Genomic DNA, 21790 nt, shown 5'->3' with positions numbered 1-21790 from the left:
TTTTTCCTCAAGCATAATCTGTTTTATCAGCTTTTTCATGGATGTTTTTAGATCCCCCGAAGGATCTAAAAGTGACCACAGGGCCTCTGCAGGGTCACCTGGAGGTGAGCCAGGGGGAGAGGGCCAATTAGCAGCTTACAGGAAAAGAGCAGGAAGGTGAAAGGACACCATAACATAACTCTGCCCAGAAATGAGCTACAGAATGAAAGCCCATCTGAGAATCATCAAATGCCTTTTCCTGAGTAATGAACAGAGACAAAAAAAAAATCAACAGCTGTGACGTTTTCTAAGTGAAAAAGAGCTGTCAGACAAGCACAAACAGTATCGACTCCACTACACACCTTCATTCATGGATTTCTGTCAGCGGCAGTCAACCTTACAGCGGAAGCCTTTCCAGACCACATCCTAACCCACAGGTATGGCTCTCAGTCTCACCTTTATAAGCTGAGATGTTTACCCACTTAACATGGCAGACCCCTCGGGGGACCAACACCTCTTACACTACTTACTAAAAATACTTTCCCTCTGACCACAGCCCCCTCACATCCAAGGAGCAGGTACACAGAAACTGTTTATACGACACGGTCTTGTGTACATTTGCAAGTCTGCCTTCCCTCTCCGCCTTCTTCTGGCGCTTTAAATACTTTTGCAACACACATAAAAGCATTGCTGTGAAACACAGAGCATCTTTTAAGCCTAAGCGTTCTTTAGAAGTTTTTCTTATGCATAAATTAAAACAGATTCTTTCCTTGGCCTCTCATGTTATCCTTACGTTGCCTCTATAACCGCAGTGTGGCATTATTCCAGATGTGAGTAACGCTCAGATCAGCCAAGGGGGCCTCTCTGAAGTCTGCAAGTACATGCATTTACAACACAGATATGAAATAGTGCAACCAAGGACATGACATTTTAAAGGAGGATAAAGCTGGGCTGTGTCTAAAGTTCAAATGTGGGGACAACTGACAGGAATCTACAACTTTGGACTCGTCTTTCTCAAACTCGTCTCTTGCTGATATCAAATTCTTTTCCCAAAAGAGAAACTCTAAGTACAGCAGGTGCAGGGTATTTACTTCTAGTCCTCCAGTTAAACCCGCCAATATCCTGTGCAGAGTGGGAACTTCTAATTGTAATCCCAGAATGAGATAGCAAAGCACTGCATCTTTGATGTAATATGCTTAAACAGGGGGTAGCTTTTAGTCTTTTTATATGTTTGTTTGTCAGACATGAGCTGGATGAGGCTGCAGCATAAGAAGGCGTGATGAATTCATAAAAGTGTACCACTTACAAGTGAATTATTCAGAATGTGTGGTGAAACTTACATCATAACCAAGTGTTAGAGAAAAGTGGGTATGATGTGGGTTTTTTACAGTAATCTTCCCCTCCTTATTCACTACACTTTACCGCTTCTCTCCCTTTCTCTGAACAGTAGCTCGAGTGCCAGATTCATAATCCCGCTCTTGGCTCGGTGCCAAAAACTGTGGTGTATCCCCTTCCCCTGACTTATCCATCCTCTCCTGATTTCCACAAAACGCACACATAAATACACACATTCTGTAACAACACTTAGCGTCTCCAGACGGCACCATTTGGTTTGACAGGAGGAGGGGTGCCGGACCAGTGAATTAGGATTTTTTTCATGGGGGGGAGATTAACATTCTTCGCTCTTTCCCTGCCCCCTATCCTCCTCCTCCTTCTCCTCAAACTCCTCCTGAAGTGAGGCCTGATTCTCCAGGCACATGCTTGACCTGGCGCTGAGGACAAGGAGTAATTAGCAGCCATAAAGAGGACCCCACCACTCTTGGAAACCAGCACAGCCGAAAACAAGAATGCCCAATGAGAGACTTCCCCCTCCTAGAGTGCATCACAGACAGGGAGGGTGTCGGAGCTTTTTGTTGTTATTTCACCTGATGCGGTTATAAAACTTTAACTGAGGCCAACTGTTGAGAAGCTGGAGTCTCGGTACGAGTACAGGAGGTTACAATTAAGGCCCTGACTGTAATTACTTATATAATGACTACATACCGTTAAAAGGAGAAGTTATGGCACTTTATTTCTTTAAAATTCAAAGTAGATCAAAAGAAAAACTCTTGCTCATTAAGGGGAAATACAGCTAGCAAAATCACTTCCTTATGCTAGCGAATGAAAGCTAAAATGTGCTCAACTTGGACAGTTGTTTTTTAATCTAACTTTTAATTTGGAGTAATTTATTTTTAGACCTGGACTGCATTATTGTTGTTATTATTATTATTATTATTATTATTTTTTATTATTATTATTATTAGAATCATTATTATTTGAATCATTGCTTTAAGATGTATTTATCTTATTTAATTATTTATTTATCTATTTATTTCTTGTATTCATCTGATCTTGTTAACTCTACCTTACTTTCCACTATTATTTATTTTATTAATTTTACTGTATTTTATTTTTAAGTGTTTTATTTACTATCAAGCCTTTTATAATTTTACCATTGCTGTTGTTTTCTGTCTCTCTGTTATTCTGTGAAGCACTTTGGGCTGCATGTTTTTATATATGAAAGGTGCTATATAAATAAACTTGAGTTGAGTTGAGACAGTTATCACTTTGTGACTTATTCTAACTCTTAATGTATCAATGCTCCAAAATATATGATTAAAGTCACAAGACATAAAAGCACTCTTTCAAAATAAAGATAATAAATTCAGGTGATTTGCAACAAGCGTAGACAGTACTTCATGCTAGCTAACATCAGCTTAAAGCCACAATGAGGAGTTTTTGACAGGTCATTAAACAGACTGACGTTAGCAGTGACGTCTTTATGACGTCCAAAAGCAAACGACCATCAACAACAAGATTGACAAATCATATATTGTAATCTTTAACACCTGTAACCTTTTTGAGGGGGTAAGTGTCAAATATGACAATTTACAGCACAAAAAGTTGAAGAGAGCCAATTTTAGACTAGTTTTCCACAGGAAATAATGACAGTGAGGGATACATTTGACTGTTAAAGACTGTAGGATGAGGTGGGTTGTTTGTCAGGAAACACTTGGGACCACCGGGGACGCCAAAATTGACACAATCAGAAAGTTCATTTTGAGACCTGTCTGCCAGTCATGTCACCAGATGGATTTACGGCTTTGTGATCATCGGATAGAATAGATTGTGTAGTCTGACCACAGCATTAAACAGACTTTATCAATTTGAACCAGCCCCTCATTGAAGTATTCCGCAACCCCAACAGAATGTTCCAATTCACCCCCCCTAAACTTTCCAAAACCCCACGAGAACATTCTACTCCCTAACATATGGTACTTTTTAGGTTGAAATACGTCTTATTTTTCTCTCTCTGAAACGTTTTACCTCACATAACTCCTGCAAAATTCCAGGACACACTTCCAGCAACACATTGACCTTAAGTTGTTGCTTCATGTGACTGACCTGGAAATCATCCTGCAGGCATTACGCATGCTAGATTGAACGCATTACACACACTGCGTTGACATCCTGTGAGAGACAACATAGGCTTACGAAGTAGTGCTGAGAAGCAAGTCATAAGTAAACTGAATGGGATGACAGCAAGCTATCATAGACACCTCTATAGCTTAGCTAACTTAAACCTCCAAAACAATGTCACACACATTTATTTTTACTCAAACTAAGCTTAAAGTTGAACAATCTTGTACAATAGCCTCTCTTTAGGTTTGCAAAATTCTGGCAATTTTCAAAGTTGGAAACTTTCCATGGGAATTAACAGGAATAAACCAGGAATTTAGTAAATTGAATGATGGCTCTTAATAGGGAACTCAAATATAGTTGGGGAAAATATATTTTAGCATAATCCTGACTAAAACAACCAGATTTCATGCAAGTACAGTTGAATATCTATGCTATTCCTCCATCACATGCACATAGCACACTGCTTACTGCAGGGCTATTGAGACCACGCCCCCTACATGCACTGTGCATTCCTCCATCACATGCACAGATGACTTCTAGAATCCTGCAGAGGCTAGGCTTGAGAAGCTTGAGGGAAGATGCTTTTTTATTTGCATGTTGAATGGGACTTTTTTTGGAGGGAGAGGGGCTCTTTTCATTTAACATTTTGAATTGGACTTTGTTGGGATTGCATTTTTGTTAATTTTTGAATGGGTTGGGTTGGGGGGATGAGTAGCCTAATATTTAACTCAACATTCATGTTTTTGTTCCTTAATGAAAGAATTGATTGTTCAATAAAATATTTAACACTTCATACAATTCTACTTACAAATAAATCTGTTTTAATTGTATTGTTTTGGATGGATGTCTCCTTATAACAAAACAAATATTTATGCTTGGATGATACCTTTCTATTAAATTACCCTCAATTCCCAGTTAATTCCCATAATTCCCATGGAAAGTTTCCAATTTGGAATATTTCCAAAACTCCCCAGCTTAACTTCCCATGGAAAATTACAGGAAATTTTCCACCCCTTTGCAACCCTAACTGTCTTACAGTATCTACAGTCTGAACTGCAGCAATGCTAATGTGACATAGCAGAGCTAATCAGTTAGCAATCAACTTTAGCCTGAGATATGACTATAGCTAGCATGTGTTGGGGGATGTGACACAAGTATCTGAATAATAATAGCTAAAAATGTGCATTTATTGTTAGAATGATATAAAATAATATAAATACTTCCATTTACAATTCTAAATTAGCGCTACCAATGATTCAATGACATAAGATTGCTCAAAATGAGACAATTTCACATTAAAAGCAGAATAAATACTGAATAAACACATTCTTCCTCTTAAAAATACAAATTCAAAGCCCTCCAAATCTTTTTCCTGATATAACACACACATGGGTTTGGCTGCTACAGCCTAGTTTGGTCTGGGGTTTACAGTGGCTAAGTGGCTAAAGCTAACGTTAGCAAAATTAAGATAGACTGCTGATGTAAATGTATGTAGAATCAATCAATGGGTGTTATGACAAGAGTCTATATTACCTTCACTTTTACAGCTTGTTTCCATCACACTGTAAGTGCGGTTCAGCAAAAGTTCCAACTTTAATGCCCAAGTATTAGCATTAGCATTCGCAATTATACTGTCAGCTGCTTTGTTTTGAGTAAAGATGAAGTTTGGATGGCAGCCAGGTGAAAGTATGCGACTATGAAGGGTGAGAACTCAAAAAGGCATTCGAGGACAGTGTTTTGTAAATGAACTCATGTGCCGGCATCACTGTAGTTTCTTTTTATCAGTCAGTTTTAGTCCAGACATTACAGGATGCTGACCCAGTGACCTGAGCTCAGAGCTGCACATGAAGGCAGCAGGGAAAATAAGATCTCTTTGTTTATGTCTTTGTTCCTCTGGTCATGATTGACTAATGTAGATGTTCATAATGGAGAATGTCAAAGATTTACCACAGCCTCTGATCACAAAATGACAAGTAGCCTGGCAGAAATATGCAAAGACAGAATGTGCAGACAGTCTCACGAACTCACCCCTACACCCACAAACGTCCTGACCCACATAAACACAAACACCCAAACCTGAAAGATGATCCAAAGAACAGAGAGATTTTAATACAGAGCTTCTCCTGTGTGCTCTGAGGCTCAAAGTTGAGCCTTATTGCTTTAACAGGGGGAATACCAGATGGTTTACTTCACTGTCTCCCTGCTGCAGCTCACAGCAGTACAGATAAATCACAGCCTGCCGTCCACCACAGACTAAGATGGAAAAAATGAGTCAAGATTCCACGGTGCACCTCTGAGTGCTTACTTTACGGCAAGAAAACTGCAGGAATGGTACTTTTCAGACACACGTGAAGGCTGTTACCCATCCTTTTATCTCGTTTTTTTGTCATTTCATTGAACCAGTTTTATCTTCGAACCTCCATCACAACTTTATATCCCTCTGCCTGTTTTATTTTTTCCTGTTCCTTGCACTTTTGATGGCTTACTGCAGAGAAATTTATGATAAAAGAGCACCCCGAAGCTCTGACATTACAGAGCCATTTCCTCTCCACCCGCCCTCACAGATAGCCATTATCCAGCACCAACACACTGACTCAAAACAATGAGTCTGGATCTAATAAATATGAAATCCTGCATGATAATGAAGCTTTTCCCCATTTGTTGAGGACTTTCCAGCTGCAGTCAAACTGGCATGCCAGTCTGAGAGGCGTTGGTCTCTCGATGGGAATTAATCCAAATATGAAATGTTTGCTAACAAAGGTGGAGTTTCATCATCACGAGTAACCTTGATGACCCATAAACATTTACAAAATGATGTTTCCAGCCAATCCACACAATCACAATGTGAAGGTCAATAAACAGCTGCAAGAGCAGATCCAAACGCCTCTGATAAAAATATTTATATGCGACTATGCATCAAAATATCAAACTGAAATCCAGTCATGATTGCAGTCCAATACTGACAACTAGAGTCAACACAGCAAATGTAAATAAGACATTTAAATGCAGGTCTTTTCTGATAAGCTACGCAAGAAATCATGCCAACAATGTCTAAATGGAAAGGAATGGGAGTTTAAAAAGCACTGGCACCGCTTCAGGGAGGTGTGGAAAGTCTGACAAGCACCTAAATGAAAAAACACACTAAAGGAACAGTATGTTATCAATCATATTTCTTGTGAAAGTGATAACATACACTCTAAATAATTGCAGCCTGAGGCAGAGAAAGATTCCCATCTGTAGTGCCAAATAATCTGCTTGAGCTGCAATGACAGCCAAGTCAACCATCAATTCATCTCCGACTGACACTTTAACCAGTGTCATACTCGAGCAACATCAACACCATGAGGGAACAAATGCTACTGTAGGAAGCTAATGTGACTTTTTGACAGCAGGCTACCTCACCTGACCCTTTGACTTCAAATAATTAAAATATGTATCATGAAAAGTAAAATGATGTTGTGTTTCATGCAGGAATCTTGGTTCATATTTAGAGGTTATAAAGTTACCTGAAAATGTTAGCCGGTTTTGTTTTTGTTTAAGTTATTTGGTTAAAATATGGGCAACAGTTTGAGACAGGCTTTTATTCTGAAACAGGATATGGAAGGGACCAACTTCTACACTGGACAGGGGAACCCTGGATTAAAATTCTTTCTAAATGAGTGTGGATATATTGTTGGGTTTTAGTGGTCTTATAATTTTCATTATTTGTAGAAATTTGTAGAGGTAGCTGGATTTAATTTGGATCTTTTTCATTTTTCATTAAATTCCCCCTTTCCCCTCCTTTAATATTCATTTGAGCCAAACATCTGAAAAGCCCTCTTATTGTGTCCATTATGAGGTCAGGTTTGTTTGGTAGTGATGGGCAGATGAAGCCTTATGAAGCTCTGGGGGTTTATTTAAATTTGTGCCTGTATTGTGCTTCATTCAAGCTTCTGAGCTTCAGATCTCTATTGTTTGGACTTCAGTTGCATTATTGTGTAGATACCAACATAACTACCTACTGAAATACAGTACAAAATAACAGACCTAGATTCATACTTTCAATGTTGTTTCTTGGTTCACTCTGCCTCCTGTCACTATTTGATCGCAAACACAACTGCTGTTTCTGCTAACTATATCATGTGAACTTACTTTTGCCGTTTACATGTCATACAAATCATAATTAGTCTGGGTTTTATTATCAGTTTTTAAGCTCAGTGGCTGCAAACGAAGTACAAAACTTTGTTTCTGAGACCCAAGTGTGGTTAGCTTGCTGCTACAAAAGTATTTTGGCTAACGTTAGCAAAATATTGTGGTTTAGCTTAGATGCTAATACAATTAACTTGTTGGGTTTTCTGCTTCAATTCACTGCTTTTCACATTTCATAACTTAAACCTACACCACAGTCTTTCCCTTGACTTTAGCTAACTCTGTACCTGCTAATTTTTCATGCTAAATGCTTTTGCTGCAAACATTTCACTGACAAACTTTAGTAAAGTGTTGACTTCGAATTTATCTTCATTATGTTGAAAGAAAGTCCAGACAGCACATTACAATCTTATATGTAAAATAGGAGACAGTTTAGCTTTAACATTTATGTCTCTTTGGTGTGTAAAGTTTGTTCTTTTGTCTCGCATGTTTCCATTAGCTTTCTTTAGCACAGACTAGTGTTTGCGGTCAAATTGGAGCTGGGTCCCTTGTTGCAACAAAACCAAACTAATAAAGCCTAAGGCTTAATTACATAACGCTACTTAATAAGCAAAGGCTTGTCTTACTCTAATGCCGCCTTTCCATTCCAGCTCTCACTAATTAAATCACATATTAAAGTATAAATAGAAATCATCAAGCGACTGTTAAGTTTCTGCAAAGACCAGAAACCATTGTATTTCCCCCTCTTGGAGAAGAAATGCTTACACTCAGTATTTCTGCTGCCCAGGCTGTGGCTAAGCTCTGGCAAGGGAAGGGGGAATGGGGTTGGAAAGGATGAGTCATACATTGCTTTCCATGCTCAATGATTATAATACCCCATTACAGAGAAAAGCACTGTTTCCCAGCTGAAGTGAATTCTCAGCTTGTGAGCCTGGACCAGACTTTACTTTTTCACTCTGCCATGCACAACATGCTGCAACAAAGGATACTGTAAAAAAAGACATGAATAAAAGGAGCAGGAGTTGCATCATGAGGTAGCAAATCCAACTTGTACGTCACTGATGTGTTTGTGTTCACATTTCTGACAACACTGTCTCCATTTTCTCCCCTTTTGCTTTTCAGGGAGCAGAGAGGGCACATTTAGTCCCTTTTGGTTATCTGTGACTGAATTTACCCATCTTTGTTCTCTTGTTTTCAGAAGATACTAACTGTGGTTATAACAACTTTAAAGAAAACCCTTTGGCTTCAGATCAAGCATTCAGTGTCATTAGTCTGGGCCCAATCTGACCCTTGATTACCCTGGAAATAGACAGTATACTGGCCTGAATATGGCAAATAAAGCCCTATTTGTGCAGCACAAAGGCTCTCTTAAACCCTAACACCGGGTCAAAAACTTGTCCTGCATATTTTGTTTTATCTCCCATGTTGTTATCAGGCATTAGAGCTGATTTACAGACCCCTTTCCACAAAGCCGGCATTTACAGGGCCGAAGTGGCACATGCAGTTGCAGGGTCACTGCTTCTCTCCACAGTCCAACTAACTCAGATTCCTTCCTCTGCGCCCGGCAATAGGCACACACAAGAAGCCATTTTTTTCTCACTGCCACTTATCTGATTGAGTCGGACACAACCTCGGGATCGCCACTTAGAGGTGAGTGAGAAACAACCCACTAGGACCTGGAAAATAGTCACATGTCAGGCTAAAAAATTATCTCTAATAGGAGTGAGTGGTGTCTGTGATTTTTGCTGAGAAAGTTTTGTTGCTTTGGTTGGTGGGAATTAAAAGGTTCATCAGTGTTTTACTTTGAAGGAGCTTTGTTGGGTTCATTATGAGCTGACAAATGAAACTGACTGTCTAAATAAAATAAAATGGCTACAGTAAAGCCATTGAGCAAGTGTCATAAACCTGCATTATTTCTACTGGCCAGCAGGGGGAGACTGCTCAGTAAAATGGCCCTATTTTATAACTAGTAGAATAAACATGTTTCCAAAGTCATTGCTAACACAGCATAATGTTCTGATGTTAATTATGGTCATATTAAAAGTAATATCCACAACAAAGTAGGACATGTTTTAGCGTGGGATGGCTTTGATTGACAAGTTGGAACCAAAGCAACTTGTTGAGGACAAATATGGACATTTATTTTACAAGACACAAGATTGAAACCAAGCAGCAACCAAAGGTCTTGAGAAATGAAGCCAGTGCATAAGTGCTAAAAACCTGCAGTTCCTCGAATGTCCACTTGAGGCTGGCTGCGAAAGCCCCAGTAGCCACATACACACCCATTCTAAATAGGTCATTCTCTATCACTGTACAGTTTTGCATAATGAGGGGCAAGGCTGACTTGACTGACAGGCAGGCACACTAGCTGTTAGCGAGGAGGCTAAAAGCCTGCCTTAGCTCCACTTCTTGGGTCAGCATTTCCAATATGGCGATCGCCATCGATAGCCTTCAAAACTTAACTTCAGAAACCAATGGGTGACGTCGCTGAGTAAACAAGTCTTTTTTATACAGTCTATCATTGCAACTACCAAATAAAAAACTTGAGGCCTCGAAAGCTGGGTAATAAACCAATGGGTGATGCCACAATGGTTGGGTCAAATTGTCTTATACAGTCTATGGTATAGAATTGACATTACCAGAAGGACCTTGGTTGCATCCATTAGCAAACCACTGTTAGCATCCGATCAAATTTACAACACATGGAATAACTCATGCTTTTTTGGTTAGACTCATGCAAACACTTTATCCACGGTGACAAAAAGCAAATATTCCTATCCTTATAAATTCCTTCCAAGTAGGAGTTGTCCAGATATTAAGAGGCTGTAAATGAAAAACAGCTGCCGACCAGCTGTACTCGACCTTTAACCCTGTCATAAAGTTGGCTCTTTTAAACAAAAAGAACCTTTTAATGACCCTGAATGTGTAGGCTATGTGCAAACCTGGCAGAAACTAAAGGAACACTGCTATTATTTTAACAAACTCAGCAATAAGGCTGCAGATGTTATCCGATTAGGAGTCTTCTCTAGAACCGGCGCAGAATGGTGCATTTTCTTTTAAAAAATGCAATAGTTCTCTTTTTTTTTATAGTCCCCTGTTCCACCACGAATGGGAAGAAAACATCTGGAAGACATTTTTTCTGGCTTTTTTGGAGGGCTTAGCAGACAGCACAATGGAACTCATCGATTCCAGATGTGAAGGCGCTCTGTAAAACAGCAAAGGCCTTCTTCTGTTTATCCCCTTTGAATGTAAATATAGATAAAACAAATATTAAACCCTTAAATAAAGCCTAATTCTTATGTGATGACATTGTTTGCTGATTCCTAAGCATATCCGCCGGCCCCTTCCAGCGTCAGCATCTTTTACTATCAATGGCATTGGCCAAAACCTGTCCTTGTTTTCTTTACAAAAGGTATTCAAAGAATGTTATTTCAGTAGTTCTGATTACTAAAGTACTTTACCAGAGTAGGTTCAGGTCTTGTGTGGGTGTTTGTTACACGCTCAGACCATTTAAAAAACTTCTGGTTCATTAATGATAACAAACCACAAAAGACAGAGTCAAAACAGATATTCTTAGGCTTGTGATAATAAGCCATTGAGTAAAAAAGCAAGTCAGCAGAAACACGAAGGAGACTGTTGGAGAAGAAGCTGGATTTGGGCTACAGAAGGTATGCTGATCATAAAACTCAACAACTGAGGTCCAGTTCTGGAAGACTTGAGTGTTTAATCACATTTGAATTTTTAGCAATTAGAGTCAAGAATTTTTGAAACTTTGACAACATGTCTGAAGAAGCATGAAACTCTGACCTAAAATATAAAAATCCCTCTTTAATCTCCAAGAGTCAGAGGGTAACATAAAAGCAGAAAAGATTCAACAGCAAGAATTCCTTTCTTCAGGCAGTGAAACTGTAAACCTGACAGCAGCGGCAATCCCTAAGTCCCAACCTTCCCCCTTGACCTCTGACCTCTCCTCTCATTCTTAACCTCTGTGTCTTAATAGGCCTTCTGTTATTAACACTTTTCACAAGAGTTTAAAGAATGGTTTCCTTATTAATGCCTGGATAATATGACCTCCCCTAAGAACTGTGAGGGATGACTTCACTCGGTCTGTCTAATAAAGCTTGACTTACACACCGTGCACTGATCCTATATGACCCCAGGCTTCTTGTGACTTCTCATAATTTAAAAAATCTATATACTGTGAGGACATGGAGCAAACCCTAGAGACATATTCAAACATGTCCTCTTTTCAAAGACTGCAAATGGTGGTAGCTAAAATGCTATTTAATGTCACTATTTAATGCTACTCCAAGATACGGTTTTAGGCCAACACTATAGCCTCTTATGCTAACAAGTAGACTTGTTGGACTTTTTGAGACTTTGCAAAACAAAAAAGACTTATAAGATTACCAAACAACTGTGAAGTACAAGGATATACATGGCATAGTCAATTGTTCCCAGCACTGTAGTCTGGCATACTTTTAGGGAGCAGTTAGCATCTTTAACAATTGCATTATTTTTTCTTTACACTCCCCATATCAGCCTCCTACCACGCCTGTCGCCTCCTAACTTCCAACAGGACTAGCAGTATAGATAATGGATGCATGGATATACAGACTGTCTATCTACCTTGTGTCAAGCAGCAGCACATAACGAGTTAGCTAGTTAGCTAGCTCAGAGGAAAATTGAGCAAGCTTAATTTTTCAAGACTGATATAAAATTGAAAATGTGTTTTTTGATGAACAAATCATGCAGAAAATGATGCTAAGGGTAGTTTAGAAAAAGTGTTACGCCACAGTTTGTCCAGCAGAGTGCGCTTCAACGTCATCGTAACACTCAGCACTGTCTGCTGCACATGAAGCAGATACAGCTGGTAGACAGTTGTCTGATCTAGGATTGGCTAACAATGACTAATGTCACATTTTTATTAATAGATTTTTTCATTCAGTTCTGTACTTTTCATTTACAGCTCAAAGCCAACTACATCTTCTTCCATAGAGTTAATCTGTGAATTTACTCCTTTAATAATATGGGTATTAGTTTGGTCTGGTATCCCATTTAAGTTGTAACCATAACCCTTGATTCTAGTATTTCCAATCTCTCTTCAGTCCACAAAAGCATCATTAAATAACTATTCAGAAAACCTCTTTTTCAAAGTGAGATAGTTTCTGAGAGATCTAGCTGGCTGATATTGGCATGTTAAACGTATGGCAAGTCTCAGATAACCTGTGACGGTGTGTCTGGACAGGTCTCTGCAAGCTCTCAGGTGAAAGTAGTCCCACATTCAGCTCCTCCCTGAGGGCTAAGAGGTCATCTGGTTTGGGTCAAGAGGATTCTTCATCTGCTGCCAAACTGACTGATTCTCTTTAACTATCCTCTCAGTCTGCAACGTCAGTGAAATATCTGCTCCAAAATGTCATATTCTAACATAATGCAGCATCAGTGTAACATTAATGTAGACTTTTACTTTATAAGACACTCAAATGAGGAAAATCTAACACGTAAGGGAAGAGATCAGTAGTTTACATAAAGCTTTTATGTAGTTGACAGGTAACTAGCACTCAATCATCAAGTATTCTCCATTAGACATGTGTCAAGTGTCAAGTTTCAGGATTTGAACCGACACCTTTGACGCTTGCTTACAAGACTCTGCTTTTTCTCTGTCATACTAAGAGCTGATTAAATACAGACTGCAGCTTCAAGACCCAGTAAATCTCAACTCCTCCTCCATCATACAGATCTTGATAAAAAACCATTACACAGTTAACAACCAGTGTTTATAGGCGACATTGAAAATAACAGGCTGCAGTACTTCCTTTACGTGTTTCACAGTATATAGCCTGCATGAGCTTGTAAAAAACACATTAACTGCACATATTTTTTTTACTTCACATTGAGCATCTGGCTCAGTCGCATTCACGCCATCAGCAGAATCTTGAACACCTCTTTAACTGTCCATGAAGCAGACAGAAGAAGCCACCTGTTCACCTCAAAGTCCTGTGTCAGAGCGTCACAGCAGACCACCAACCATGCCTGGCGGCCTTAAGGTGCTAATAATACATGTAGGCCAATAGACCCCAGACCCATTTCTACAGCACTGTGTGACCTCTGAGCACCCACGGGATACAACAGTGCCACACAGGAGCGCCTAATGATTATTTAAATCAGTCCTCTCCACATCACAGCATTTGGGCTGACTTCAGCAGATATTTAAGTAACATACCAATCTTTACCTTGCTGTACTCTGACTTTGAGTTACACTATTGTTCCCTACAAGCAGTAAGAGAGATTTGTAGAGTAAATAAAGTGATTTAAATTGGGGTTTTGAGGCTCAGCAAGGAGTTCTGTGTGCAGCCTGATGTTGGAGTCCTTAAGGCGGCTCCACCCTGCCACTTCAGAGCAGCTACAGCCCCTCCCTCTGATGAAAACTATGCTCATCCCTCTCATCAGTTAAAAAAAAAGAGAGAGAAAAGTCAGAAAATAGACTCTTTAAACTTTTATGGGTTGTGTACACCTCAGAAAAGTTGGTGTACAATAAAGAATGTCTGCAAAATGCAAAGAAAAATCCAGATTATACATTTTTATTTGTTTTTCCTACTTCTTATTATCTTATGCATATCAGATTATAAACCTGTCTATAATAGATTGAGGCCTACATCTGTGTTTATCAGTTATTGGATGTTTTAAAAGTGCCAAAACTTTTGCACAACTTCCCTGCAGACTACTTTTTTTGCCATATCCAGAATAACTGTCCACCTTCCTCCAAAGAAAGCTCTCTCTTTTGAAAAAAAACTTGCAGTCTTTTGATGCTTTGACGCGTCCCATAGTTTCTGATACACCAAGCTGAATACATTAAGGCACAAAGATGAGTTTTAGGAGGAGGGGCGGACATCACAATAACCAAAGGGGTGAAAAACTTCTGAGCGCAGCGCAGCAGCAGCTCCAAAACTGTATCCAAAAAGAAACCTCCTCTCCAAGATGCATCTTACCTGAACTTGCTTGCGATGTGACAAAAAGCAAAATCACAGCTAAAGTGACTTGGGCGTCCCTTATCCTCCGTTTAACTTTCCATCTTATATGGGTATCCATGACCGCCAGAGACGTCCACGGCAAGTGGATTCACTTTTTTCAACTTGAAGCAACTACTAAGACTTGCAACAACTTCTGGTCAAGATAGAAGAAGAAAAAAAAAACTTATAGCCAAAAAGTCCCAGAGAAAGAGAAAAAGGGGGAGGGGGGGTGTAGCGTTATTTCTCAAGCAGCCATAGGGGGGGTTTGTTAGTGCGCGTTCCTCCGGCTTGTCTGACGGATGTGCACCCGTCTCTCCCGCACAGCTCCTCTCCTCTCTGCGCTTCTGAACTGCCCTGCTCCGCGGTGTTGCCCCCTCTTTCAGTCGTCACGTACAGCCCCTTCAAGTCCAACGGGGCAACACATGAAAAAAAAAAAGGAGAGTCTTTCTCTCTCTCCCCCCCTCAGGCTGTCAGTCACTCCACGGACAGGAGACTCAGGCAAATCAGAGGAGTCCATTCATAAAGAGGCGGCCCTGTTATTGGCCGTGGGTGGGAGGAAAAGTTAGAGGGGAAAGTTTCACGCCTACAATTCTTGCGCTCCGGATTGTCTTACATGGAGTCTGGTGTTTGCAGAGGAGAGAAGGAGAGGGACAGAGCGGGAAAAGCAAACTTATTCTGAGAGAGACAGTGGAAGTGTGTGTGATTTAATGTGCAGGACAAAGCTGAGAGGAGTCGCGACTAGTTCTGTATCTGATAGAGAGTCATGAATCAACAGGTGGTCCCCACTCCTGTCTCATAGCTTCAGCTGTGTCTGGATGAATCAGAATCAGAATCAGAATCAGAATCAGCTTTATTGGCCAGGTATGCTTGAACACACAAGGAATTTGACTTTGGAAAACTGTGCTCTCTATGTACAAGGCATAAGAATAAGACATACAAATAAAAAATAATAACAATAACATCAGCTATAAATACAAAATAACAACAAATAGGCATGACTAATATGTAAAGGCTAAAATAATATGATAAAAGTGCAGTGGTGAGTAGCAGCAGTTATGTATCTGATAGAGTCATGAATCAACAGGTGGTCCCCACTCCTGTCTCATAGCTTCAGCTGTGTCTGGATGAATGTTATTACCATGCATCATGCTTAAGGTTTTTTTGTCTTCTACAAAAGTTGAAAGTTGCTTTATCATTTTAACTTATTTAAGAACTTTGACTTTATATACACTACCAGTCAAAAGTTTGGAAACACCTTCTCATTCAACGTTTTTTATTTATTTTAATTATTTGAAACACTGTAGATTATTACCAAATACATCAAAACTATGAAATAACATATATGGAATTATTTAATTCACAAAAAAAGTCTTAAACAAAGCAGAATATGTTTTATATTTTAGATTCTGTAAAGTAGCCCCCTTTTTCCTTCATGACAGCTTTGCACACTCTTGGTATTCTCTCAGTCTGCTTCATGAAGTGGTCTCCTGGAATTAAAATGAGCCTTGTCAAGAGTTCATTTGTGGAGTTACTTGCCTTCTTAATGTGTTTGAGACCATCAGTTGTGTTGTTCAGAGGTAGGGTTAGTACACAATGGATAGCCCTATTTGACTACTGTTGAAATCCAGATTATGGCAAAACCAGATTATTTCATAGTTTTGATAATCTTCAGTATTAATCTACAATGTATGTATGCAAGCTGATGGGTGGGTGTAGGTAGTGTATGTATGTACAAATATACCTTTCTTTTCAACATTAGTTACACTGTTGTGTTTGCATTTCATATGAATGCTCATGTGAAGGTGTGTGTATATTTATGTAAGTATACAGTATACAGGGGAGAAAATGTTAAAATTTTTTACTGTACCTTTGTAATGTACCTCTTTTTCTGAAAGTAAAAAAGTTGAAACAAAAAAATAGGAACTTTGACTTCTTTTTTTATGTATATTTAAAATACTTTCAGAAAATCAAGGTTTGCAGACACCTGGAAAAGACTGACATCAGCCCCTCCCCAGTTTGCTCAACACAATCATAGCTAGTGAAGAAAAATATCATAGAGGCATCTCCTTAAAGTTCATAAAGCCACAAAACATCAGAAGAGATTCAAATTAGATTTTTAACTGAAGGGTAATCTCAAATATCCCTTAAAAAAAGCCAATTCAGCAGGCTTAGCTAGCTCTCTACATATGCACATTGGTAACATCACATGCTGTGATCTGCTACTCCTACTTTTTGGAGTTTTGGGCTGTTTTGTAAAAGATTTGAGTCTGCTAGGGGACTTACATCCTCTTTAAAAACGATTCATGCTTAAACTGGTAATTTTTTTTCTATCTGTTAGCAGAAAATGCTGTATCATCTAAGTTGGTTTGGCTAAATAAGTCCATTAAATGTGAGATGGGGTGAAAATGTTGGCAAATATAGAAATTAAACAGGATAGAAGATCAAACTCATAAAGGCCTGCTTACACTTGCAGATTCAAATGAGCCCTCAAAAGCCCAAATTTTCTCAAACGATCATCTCCCACAAAAAGTAGAAAGAAGTTATTAACCAATTTAGTTTCCTGACTTAAATCAGGAGACAACTTACATAATGGAATATTATTTATTACAAGGAATATTGAAATAATGTGACTTTACATAAGGCATACTCCTGTGAGAGATTCTGTGATGGGAGGATTTCTGATCTGAGCTGCAGCAGACTGATCCCCCATGGAGTTCAGATACTGGTGCCTGTGGTTGCTGATGACTCGCTGGGACCGGATGGATGATGAATGAAGGCCAATGATTCTGCAGAAACCAGGAAAAGATGGGGAGTTGGAGTGGCGCTTATGAATCATCAGCATGAAGGAGCTAGTGGCAGAATATTTAAAAAGAGAGCAGAAAAGTGACAGGCTGAAATCAAGGGTATGTCACCGTGCTGTTGGAATGCTACAGCTGGTTAACCATAGCAGTCCCAGACAATGAGAACTGGAAAAAGTGAGTGAGTATGCATGAGAGGGAAGAGGTGAATCAGGCTACTACTGTAGATGTAAATAAAGTCTTCCAGAATGACATCTTGCTGGAGCTACATTTAAAGGAACTCTTTCTGGGAGGAAACTTGGCCTACTTCTGAATCACTTTGTTTACTTTGTTCCAGACTATCACTGTATCTTTCCATCTTTCATCCCCCAGACACTGTAGTTGTGAGTGTCGGCTGGCCTTAGTCATGAAGAGAACACTCACTTTACAGATAAAGGTCACCATCTGCATTTAATGGTTTAGATCAAGAATATAAGAGGTTCCCACTTTGGACTTTTTAGGAAAAGGAACCAACTTATTTGCACGGTAGTAGATTTAATACTGTGAAAGTTGTCACAACTGTAAAAGAGCAGATTACATAAGACTCAACACAAAAAGAATTGTGACTTTAGTACGTTTATCTGGGTATAATGGAAAAAAAACAATACTTTTCATTTAGGAACATTTGTGAGACAAGCATGAGCTCTTTGCCGCGTTGTCTCCAAAAGAGCCAAAAATGGCAGCTGTCTTTTATAAGCGGTCACATGGCTGCAACAGTGGGGGGGCAGCCTTCGTTTAACTACCCAGTAAAAGTTAAAGCACTGCAAACAAACAGCATGGCGGCTGTGGACACATCTGACACTGTGTCACATTGCGAGGAGTGTGAAAGCCGAGTTTGAATGCGGATGCTAAACGGTCACAGTAAAGTTGGACCATCCCTCTAAAACATCTGAGTTACCTTCTGACGTCTCATGACTAAAATAACAAAGACGAAATTCTTTCAAGTGATCAGCTTTGGTTGAAAAGATTGTTAAAGCTTGGAGAGAAATAAAGCAAAAGAAAACTGACCATTTGTTGCATAACATAGTCCACATCTACACCCACTCCATAAAAGGCCCTTACTGTGACACTCTGAGAAGAGAGAGACACATTCAGCGAAAAAGAACAAACACACATGTGGAATTCAGATGCCATCAGTGTACAGACTGTAACTATTTGTACTATTGAACCATGTCTAATCATATCAAACTTTTGCCCTCAGCTATCACAGCAGTTTTACCTCAAGCGACCTATGAAACCATATGTGTTTGCTTTCTCGGGTTTAAAGGATTCAGTTGTGTTACATGAAAAGGGTGGAGGATATTTACATCAAGTACAAGTACTAGCCCTTCTGAACTGACCACTTACACATGTAATGGTTACGTGGTCAAATATATGGTTCAAATTATGGCCTGAGCCCTGTATTTAGGGTGGTTTTATACCTACACCACACTAATCTCAAAGTACTCCTGAACAAGGCATCCACTTGCTTCCCATAAACTCTCCTCAAACCCAGAACATGGTGATTTATCTTAGGCTGGACCACTGGCAGTTTCACTTAAAGACTTTCAGACTGAACGATCTTTCACAAAATGAGCTCCCGAGGTACAACAAGTCCAAAGAGAGAAGTCAATTATGATTTAGAGGTGGAGATTTTATGTCCGAAGCCATTTTCAGTCCCTTCTCTTTGTCCTGTTTTTAACATCTACTTCTACCAGGTGTCAGGCTGCACATAAAAGCCAAAAGAGAACCAAATTCAATCCATCTTTTTTTATTGTCCTCTTCTGTTAAAGCAACACCTTCATATAATGAGACTCATACTGAAGCCAGCTGAGATATTCCAAACTCTAGCTTGACAGTTAACTAAATTTTACTCTCACTAGGAGTTCACTGCAACAGCTGTTTGCCAGGTCAGCGTTAGCCTAGTATAACAAAGCTGATTTCCACATGACTTAATTGAAAACATTTGCACTAAACACATGAGATTGGCTGTTGATAGATATTCATTCCCAGCAGTCAGAGTGCTTCAAAGCTAACATTAGCTAAATTAACCAACCAACAAAGCTTATGTTAGCTGCTATTACATGACACATTTTGGATTAATACGTCAGAACTGATACTTGATTAAAATGTGGTTTGAGTATTATGTGACCTGGTTAGTTTGAAAACTTTTTTTTTTCTCCCCTTCTGTTTGCATTTTGGGCTATAAGTCCCAGACTAAAACTAACCCTGCTGTCACACGCCTTTGGGCCCTTGGGTGCCTTTCAGTTAACAGACTGATTCTTCTTAACTGGAAGGAGCGAAAGCCAACATGCTTCATGAAGGACTCTTGGCTGGAGGATTACCTTGACCTGCTAAATATGGAGAGAGCTGCTGGTCTCTTAAAAGACTTTGACCGAGGTCTGAGTGGGCTCTGGGACATTGTCAGGAGAGGTCTGGGTTAAGAGCTTTGTACTGTATTTATCTGTGTTCATGGTCCTCTGCAAGGAGACTCTTCCGTATTGTCGTACCTGCTGCTGTTATGTTTTGTTGTGTACCTGAACTCACCTATCATGAATTGGTGAGTTACCCTGTGTCATGTCCAGTGTTGTGGTGTCTCCTATTATATTGTATCTTTTCTTTCCTATGTCTGTTATTGTTTTGTCTTATGTCTCTGTGTACTTGCATTTTTGAAATATCTAAATTAAAAAAATAATAATTAAATTAAAAATAAGTTTGAAAACTTAAAAGGAGTCACATTCATCACAGTGTGCCAAAACCAAAGAGAAAAACTAAAAACTACTTGAAGCAGTTTGCTCCTATCTTTCTACAAATTCCTTAATAATTTCTCTGCCGTCTTCAGTTCATAACTCAGGCAAGCTTGAACACATATACATGATACAACACATGTAGATTTAGTGCAAGTGATAAAAAATGTCATGTTAACCCATTTAGAATTCATAGAAAAAATACACTCCTTTATGCACAGATCTTGCAAGGGAAGTGTCATGTTTCAAGCTTTCTTTATTACAAGGCTGTGTTAAATACTTGATTCTGATTGGTCAAAACCACATTACATTGCAGAAAATAATCCAGCACATTTCACCTCTGTCTGTTGACACTGTGGCAAAAACAGAGGTGTGAAGTATGCAGACCTAAAGTACTCAAGTGTTTTAGTCTATGTGCAGACGGCACTGACTGGAGCATGATCAAGTGGATATGTTGGGGCTTTGGCTTCCTTATGCTGTCATCTTTTAAGCTGGGTTAAGCTACAGCTTGTGATGAACTGTTAATTATAATAATACATTTTATTTATATAGCACCTTTTAAAATCATGTTTACAAAGTGCTTTACAGAGTGCAAGACATAGTGAGTGAAAACAAAAACAATAAAGTACATGACAAAGGTAAGGAGAGCTAAGATGAGTGAAGTAAAAACAATAATAAAAACCATGCAGAAATTAAAAAGTCAGTGATGAGTTAAGAAGTAAAAGCACATTTGAAAAAGTGTATTTTTTAAAAGAGATTTAAAAGAGGACAAGGATGTGGCTTGCCTGGTCTCCTCTGGTAGGTCATTCGCCCTTGGGAGTTCCAAGAGGGACCTGCCGGAAGATCTCAGGCAGCAGTTGGGGACATACATCCTGACACTCTCTTAGGTACTCAGGAGCCAGTCCATTTATTGCTTTAAAAGTGAGAGTTAAAATCTTAAAATCAATTGTTAAGCTGATGGTTGATGGTTTTTGACAAAGTTAACTGATTTAAAAGCAGAACATACCTTCTTTGAAATAAAGGCAAGCTTTTAGTTACAGCTGCTGAAAAGGCCTCATTCATCTTAAAGCCACCACAGAACAGAAGACCCACTGAAGGACAGGATGCATGTTTTGAATACTTTAAACATGGATGATAATATGAGCATTTTCTGTTGGAAGCTTCTGACTAAATAAGTACTTTTTGTTTTGCCCGAATTATAAATTGCTGCCATGAATTGTCCGGATATCTTTATGTGTTTACACATTGATTTATCAGACAGGAGCATCTTAAACTATACAGAGGGTTGGTAGAAGACATCTTTATGGGCAAGGCTGTAAAGAAGACACAGACAAGAGCTTGCATCTGCATGTCGTCTTCCTCCCAAGGTTCCCTGTAAACCAAAACATTTCATTTGTCAAGAACTTGTAAACTTTCTACAAGCTGAGTTACACAAATTTAAACCTGCCTTTTTAACATGAAACGTCCAATAACATATAACAAAACAAGATGTTGTGATGAAGATAAATTAACATACAGAGCTGATTCTGTGGCTTCACTTTAATAATAGATTCTCCAGGAGTGTAAATAGCTGAAAGTTAAGCACAGGACCTGAAAAGATGAGATAAATTGTGGATCCTGGCACACAGCGTCTCCTGGCAGCTCTGTT

General features: G+C 39.2%; 1 protein-coding gene and 1 long non-coding RNA gene across 3 annotated transcripts in view; both read right to left on the bottom strand.

The window, feature by feature from the left end:
• The window catches only part of col5a1 (procollagen, type V, alpha 1), a 102063-nt gene extending 87006 nt beyond the window's left edge, over positions 1 to 15057 (bottom strand). The window contains exon 1 of one of the 2 annotated variants that reach the window (XM_034709436.1): positions 14559 to 15057. In XM_034709436.1, the coding sequence (XP_034565327.1) occupies positions 14559 to 14658 (100 nt within the window). In that variant the 5' untranslated portion in view covers positions 14659 to 15057. The remainder of the gene's footprint in view (positions 1 to 14558) is intronic. The other variant, XM_034709435.1, reaches the window with a different exon arrangement.
• Positions 15058 to 17161: 2104 nt separating this feature from the next.
• Positions 17162 to 21790, bottom strand: part of LOC117831276 — an 85535-nt gene continuing 80906 nt past the window's right edge. The window contains exons 2-3 of the long non-coding RNA XR_004634966.1: positions 18425 to 18487; positions 17162 to 17365 (exon numbers count right to left, since the gene is read on the bottom strand). This is a non-coding gene — a long non-coding RNA (uncharacterized LOC117831276). The remainder of the gene's footprint in view (positions 17366 to 18424; positions 18488 to 21790) is intronic.

The sequence above is a fragment of the Notolabrus celidotus genome, chromosome 19 (genome assembly GCF_009762535.1).
Source record: "Notolabrus celidotus isolate fNotCel1 chromosome 19, fNotCel1.pri, whole genome shotgun sequence".
Lineage (NCBI taxonomy): Eukaryota > Metazoa > Chordata > Actinopteri > Labriformes > Labridae > Notolabrus > Notolabrus celidotus.
Note: the sequence above shows the minus strand (reverse complement) of the source record. Positions and strands in the feature narration are given on the sequence as shown.